At 40.0% G+C, this 7,111-nt stretch overlaps 1 protein-coding gene across 5 annotated transcripts in view; it reads left to right on the forward strand.

Annotated features, from left to right (window-relative positions):
- LOC117504560 (multiple PDZ domain protein) overlaps positions 1–6,326 on the forward strand; it is a 58,634-nt gene extending 52,308 nt beyond the window's left edge. For all 5 annotated transcript variants that reach the window (XM_034164011.1, XM_034164013.1, XM_034164012.1 and 2 more), the window contains 8 exons: positions 848–995; positions 1,073–1,159; positions 1,228–1,318; positions 1,389–1,552; positions 2,705–2,809; positions 2,896–2,990; positions 3,889–4,012; positions 4,128–6,326. In XM_034164011.1, coding sequence (XP_034019902.1) covers positions 848–995; positions 1,073–1,159; positions 1,228–1,318; positions 1,389–1,552; positions 2,705–2,809; positions 2,896–2,990; positions 3,889–4,012; positions 4,128–4,274 — 961 coding nt within the window. In that variant the 3' untranslated portion in view covers positions 4,275–6,326. The remainder of the gene's footprint in view (positions 1–847; positions 996–1,072; positions 1,160–1,227; positions 1,319–1,388; positions 1,553–2,704; positions 2,810–2,895; positions 2,991–3,888; positions 4,013–4,127) is intronic.
- Positions 6,327–7,111: the final 785 nt, after the last annotated feature.

Raw genomic sequence — 7,111 nt, forward strand, 5'->3', positions numbered from 1 at the left:
GCAAATTTGGTCAGAATCCATGATGTATGTTATTTATTTATTTATTTTTAGGCAATCCTTTAAAGCCTATATAAAGTGAAATTTTGTTCCAGAATCCAGATTCGGATTATCTCCTAAATTTAATGGAGTCATCCATGGCCTAATGTCTATATGTGTTGAAAATTTCATCAAAATCCATGCAGTAGTTTTGCTAACAGACAGACAAATACAGTAAACGGTGATGACTTTATTACATCCTTGGTGGATGTAATTAAATACTAATAATATTGTTCTGCAAGACCAGAATTCCTTTTTCTGCTTAAATCAAGTTGCATTTGTGTTTTAATTAGGGGTGGGCGGTACACCAGTACGGTACCATCGGTATCAGCAACCAGTACCATCAACACCATGAGAAATCAAGCCAACGAGAACCCCCGACACACCAGGATTTTTTTTATGATGCCAAAAAAATAAATTAAGAAAGCAAAAAAAGTACAGATGAAATAGTGAAAAATCGTGTCAAATGCCCATTCATCTAAAATTTTATAATCTTTGGCGCATCTGCAGCTCAGACAGACTATGAGCATAAAAGCCTCCTGATCTCCACACAACTCATAAAACTGATAAATGCTTTACTATAAAAAGTCGTTTTCACATGAAGCCACAAGTTAACAGCCATAAATATGTTTAAACTGTGATTCTCTTGTGTGAACCAGCAGACTTTTGTGCTGCAGACTCGTTTAAGCCGCAATGATCTTGTTGGGGATTTCTTAAAATTAAACCCGTGAAGGTGTTCATGAAGTGTTTCATCCAGATTTTGAAACTAGATGGAGCGATAAGTTGTGTTGTGATGTGCATTTCTTACCAGGAATGACACCGGAGTGTTTGTGTCCGACGTCGTGAAAGGAGGCTTGGTGGACGCCAACGGGCAGCTGATGCAGGGCGACCAGATCCTGTCGGTGAACGGCGAGGACGTCAGGTCGGCCACTCAGGAGGCGGTGGCTGCCCTCCTGAAGGTACGGCCGCCGCACTGTGGAGCAGAACGAGTCACTGAATTAAGACTAAACTCAAACGGTGCCGCTTTGTGTCGTAGTGCTGCATCGGGCCGATAAGGATGGAAGTCGGAAGATTTAAAGCTGGACCCTTTCACTCCGAAAGAAGGCTGTCTCAAAGTAGTCAGGTAGGTATTCACTTGGACATGTTTTAGAAACGTGGACAGCTAATGAGGACCTTGAACTTTTGTTTCAGATGAGTGAAATGGGTGGCTCAAAGACAACCGCTCCCACATCTTCAGACACGGGAAACCTTCCTGATCAGCCTGATCAGCTCCAGAAGGAAAGTAAGTGTCCTCAGTCATGCTAATAAGTCGTGATTAGAAGACATGCTAACTCTGTGCTTTCGTTCCTCAGCTCCAGACTATCAGGACACCAGAACAGTTGAGTTCACAAAAGGTCCCAGTAATTCTCTGGGTATCAGTATCGCAGGTGGACTGGGCAGCCCTCTGGGCGACATCCCCGTCTTCATCGCCATGATGAACCCCGCCGGCCTGGCCGCGCAGACCCAGAAGCTAAAGGTTAGCGCCACAGCTTTGCCACATTGAACTTTACTGCAGCAGTGTGTGGACCTCAGATCCCCGCAAAGGTCAAACGCACACACGCCTGCCTCAGCAGCGAACAGAGTCAGCATTGCGAACGCACACAGTAAACCTCCCACTCGGGGATTCACAACATCTCGCCTGCAGAATCGACTCGAAACAAACAAACGGACAAGGAACCCAACCTGGGAACTGGGAGGTTTTCACGTCTGTATGTTCCGGCTCAGGGAAAACCACATCGCTGCTCCCAGATATATCAAGGGTGAGAGATAACTGTCACAGGTGCAGGTGAGAAAGCAGGCAACTGGAAGAGTTCTAGACAACTAAAAGAAGACGTCAGTCGTATTAAATCAATTAATTAACAACGGGGCTGATAATTGACAAACTATGACACCATTTTATGCATTTCAACAGCTTCAAGACCTGTAATTGTAAAATTTACCGACATACCATCTTATTTGCTACATTTGTCAATTAAACGGCGCTCTTTCAGAAGGTTATCATCATTTTACGGTAACATTTGCCGTCCCTCAACAATTTGTATCTTAGCTCTCTACATTGTTCCTATTTTTGGTGCCGTAGCTTGAACATTTTCACATTAAATTCACAAATGATGAGCTGAAAGAAGGTTGAACATCTACAAAAAACTGAAATGCGTTCTCCGATTCAGTCTCGAGTTATTCCCCACAAGGCTTTTTTCGTCAGAGCTTTTTTCCTTTGGCGAATTAAGAAAATCGTGAAGGAACAACGTGCGACAGCTGATGGAACGTTGCCGTTTTGGTGCACAGGGACAGAATTTTACACATTTTCGGGCAAACCTGAGCTGGTGAGCCGGTGGCGGAGCCGAGTGAGGATGTGTCTCACACACAGATCTGGGAAAAGATGCTGAGAAAGAAGCAGCGAATTCTTCAAACTATGCTGCAACCGCAGAAAGTACGACGCTATTTAAATGCGTTTAATGTGGTGGTGTTTTAAAACATATTTTTGGTGATTAAGAACAGTTTATTGTTTTACAACGTCGTAAATGGTCTTGGTCTTTAAATACAAGCACTGTTGTAAACCAGCTAAACGAAGACACAAAAGTGTTGAATTCCAGCTGTTTTTGTTTTGGGTTTTTGTCATCGTTTTTAGGTCGGGGATCGGATCGTCAGTATCTGCGGAACCTCTGCTGAAGGAATGAGCCATTCTCAGGCTGTCACTCTGCTCAAGAACGCCACAGGAACTGTGCAGCTGCAGGTCTTCACAAAGCACACAAACGCATCGCAGTAGCCAAATAAAAGCAGCGCTCAGACTTTTTACTCCGTGTCTTCGTGTACCTGTAGGTGGTCGCAGGAGGAGACGCCTCTGTGACGGATTTATGTCAGGAGCAGCCAGCTGCAGCTCTCACTCCCAGCTGCATCTTCCAAGATGACCTCAGGTAAACACTTCTTACTAAAACACACACACACACACAAAAAAAACACCCTTCAAAAAACCTTTTAGAAGAAATGAAAAGCTGAAACTGGTGATTTAATTGTTTCATTAAAGCTACAGTCTGCAGAATTTAGGGTTCTTTATTAGTATATAGGTGCATAAAAAAATTTGAATATCTTGAAAAAAAATCATTTTTTGTCACTTTTTTGAGAAAGTGGGATTTTCATAGATTCAAGACTCATGACATAACTGAAATATTTCAAGCTTTTTTTAACAACTATAAAAAGTTGAGATGATTTGGAAAATGAATAAAAAAACAAATGTATATATATATATATATATATATATATATTCTAAATCTTTTTTTCTAGCCAGTTTTCTTGAGACAAGTCAGCTGATGGATACATGTACATTTCCAAGTCACTGAATATGTCTTGGACTTCATTTAGTATGACACTCTGTGGTGAATTTGTGTCATATAGGAAGTTCTCAAAACTCAGTGACCATACAAGAAGTAGACAAGTGAGGGAAGCCACCAAAACACCCAGACAATAATAATTAAAAAAAAATGTTTTTAATGGTTTTAAAACTATGAGGTGTTTTTTTTCTATTACTGGAACAAATAAATCAAGTTATAACATTCAGTCAAGTAAAATGTAAAAAATAATTTGTTTGCATGCATTTTTGAGTCTCTGTGTGTGTAGGATTGTGAAATCCTGATTAAAATTAATTCTGATATTCTTAAAAAATGTATAACACCTGAAGAATTTTTTCATGCAGAACAGTATTTATACATTTGACATATTTGTATTTATTATTAAATAGTGGGGGGTTCAAGGTACATTAAATATATTTTGCACAGGATTTAAAACTCAAACATTTGGTCTGTGTGTTTCCATCAGCCCTCCTCAGTACAAGACCATCACTCTTGAAAGAGGACCAGACGGACTTGGTTTTAGTATTGTTGGAGGGTACGGCAGCCCGCATGGAGACTTGCCCATCTATGTTAAAACTGTTTTTGGAAAGGTGAAGAACACGTCATTTCATTTCATCCTTGAGTCAACATTTTTGTCTTCACTGGAACCTTGTGGATAAAAGTGTTATTTACCAAACACTTTGTGCACTCACTTTGCGTTTGTAGGGTGCAGCGGCAGAAGACGGGCGCCTGAAGCGAGGAGACCAGATCATGGCTGTAAACGGACAGACGCTGGAGGGCGTCACACACGAAGAGGCTGTAGGCATCCTGAAAAGGACCAAAGGAACAGTCACGCTCACTGTGCTCTCATAGATACAAACACATCACGTCATGCACCAGCACGACTAATAGAACTTGTTAATCATGTTCAAGTCACCAGCAAAGACCAACCTCCCGCGCTCATAAATGAAGCCAATACGGAAGTGACAAAAACTGCAGTTCCTTAAATGACCATTTGAGGCTGGCTTCAAAAGCAAGTCACTTCCCCTAGACCCTCATGTTAAAAACCCAAAAGTAAGAGCAGAAATAAACATGTTTACAATCTGGTGCAAAAAAAAAAAAAAAAAGGTTTTGGTTTCTATAGCTCGTTTCTACCTTCATTACAATTGTATATTTTTTAAGTTTATTTTTTTTTAAACAAGTTATCAGTTTTAAGATCTTTTAAGATATAAAACATTGAGAATAATTCAGGGCGTGGTCACTTTGAGTGGCAAAGCATGTGTGCTGGTGAGCCATGTTAAGGGCCCCACCAGCAGAGGTTGCTAGCTGTTGTGGACTGATCGTGTTTGTTCTAAGATTTTTATTAGAAATTTCTGAGATAATATGGCTTACTGTGCAGTTAATCATACTAATCTTAGGAAGTCTATGCTCCAGTATTTCAGTCAAGAGAAATTTTAGTATTACTGAATTAGTACACTAGCTCATTAGCAGGTACTGCTAGCTTGGTGACATTAGGTCCACTTATGATGCACCTGTTACTAAGCAAATATGGTGGCCATACTATGTTAAACCCGCCCAAGAAACCAGTTATGAAAACCATCACTAGTGTTAAATCCCTGAACGGGTTTGTCCACTATACATACGCAGTCTATGGTCACCAGGCACTCACCTGGGAATATATAGATATGAAGAAGCTTGTTGCTTGTTGTAGTTTTTGACACTGATTAATGGAGGCCTGCTGCTAATCAGTATACGCCATACGACAAAACTGTTTGCAGCGTTACTCAAAATATGGGCATAAATAGTTCCTCCTTTATGTTGTTTTCACTTTTCTTTCAACAGACTACTCCAGAAGCGCAGATGACGCTACGTTAAATTCCATATGCGGCCATAAAGGTCCATTTTAGCATTAGCTCGATCACATACTTGCAAATCCCAACAGTAAGGATTGGTTGATTAAAAAAAGAAAAAAAAAAAACTGAAAACACTGAAACATACTTTGTATTACAACTGAAATACTGACCAAAAAGCGTGGATCGGGGCAACCATAGCCCAGAAAGTCATGCCAGCATCTGTCAGGACTCGCCGGTTAATGTGCTAACACGGCGATTGATACGACAGCTTCTATATAATCTGCGAATGTAGATTTTCTAGCAGAATATTTAATTATACTTCTGTCAGTCACTCCCTGAAATAGTTCACTTCTGTTTAGAATTAAGTTCAACTTAAGTGTTTTTGATGAAGCGCCTCCACACACCGCAGACTGTCAGGTCTGCGATATGTGATCAAAAAGTGTTGTAATAATGTGAACATTCACGTTCTCCATCTCTGGAATGAGATATTCACCGGACACAGTGATACAGTATTATGGAGTTTTCTGTAGCTGCATTAATGATTGTAAAAAAAATAATAACTGAGGATTCTTTTATCAAATATAACATCCTTAAGCAATATAAAAGTTTGTCAAGATGTGTCTATTTTGTAAAGGTTTTTGCGGGGGAAGGGGAAAGAGGGTGGAAGGGTGCAATCTAATTTTGTAAATACACAATTTGTTCATTGTTCATGAAAGGAAAGTGTGAATTCTTTGACGTGCGCTGCTAAAGCCATTGTTGAATGTATTATGTCACAGTATCTGGATTTATTAAAGTATTAGTTAGTGTGCACTTCATCACAAAACATACAGAAGTATATATGACTCTATGTTAAATGGTTTATCTTATGCACCTGCGCTCATTTTGATGCGATTGTTCTCCCAAAATGATCTCTCCCAGCATAGAGTTTCTGAAGTCATTATGCATTTGTCCTATGCTCTAGTTTTTCCAGAAAAATTCAGTTCTATCTAAACTCTGAAGTGGTTCCAGTACTGTTGAAGTGACATTATTTAATATGTTCATGTCCTGAAATAAAAGTGACCTTTGGATTTTATCTATTTGAGTTTGGGCTTTGTTTTCTGTGCATGTGTTTTATCCACAACAGTTTGATCCAGAGTCGACAGTGTAATCTGAATTGCAGTCAAACACACGCAGTATGTTTCAAGAGCGGTTATTTCAGTGAAACAGCTCCCCTTTGAGTTTCTGGTCAGTCCTTTGCCTCCTCTGCTTATCTACTGGGGTACCTCAAGGATTTATGCTTGAACCCCTACTGTATTAACCATATCACTTGGTGGCTTTTTATACAGTTTAACACTACAGTTTCTGCGTGGACTTGTTTCAGTTAAACAAAGAAAGATTACACTACAACAGTTTGTCCGCACTTGTCTCCAGTAACCACCCACCGCTCCACTGCAGTGACTAAATCTGGATGAAGGCCTGTGATGTCCTGAATGACGCTTGTTAGATGCAGTACACCAGCTAGCTTTTTTGGCTTCTTGAGGCGTAAAACTGGTTTTAATCTCATGCGGAAATAGATACAGCAGCTCAGTGTTTATCAGAAGAGATGCTTCGATATGGGGATGATAAAAACCTGAACAGGATGCATGGTGTAGCTTGAATAGTCTTTGATGTCACTAGGAAAATAAAGAGCGCCGTCCCTTCAAAAACGGAAACTCACATGGCCAAACCCTGACAAATATGTGCATCTGCTTGATATGGAAAACTTAAAAAAAAACAAAAAAAAAACAATTATACACATGATCCAAACAAGAGCTTTGAAATCGTTTGTCATGCAAGGTCACGCAATTCACATTTGTTGAGTTGTGGGTTTCCCCAGTT

This window comes from Thalassophryne amazonica, chromosome 23 (genome assembly GCF_902500255.1).
Source record: "Thalassophryne amazonica chromosome 23, fThaAma1.1, whole genome shotgun sequence".
In the NCBI taxonomy this organism is placed as follows: domain Eukaryota; kingdom Metazoa; phylum Chordata; class Actinopteri; order Batrachoidiformes; family Batrachoididae; genus Thalassophryne; species Thalassophryne amazonica.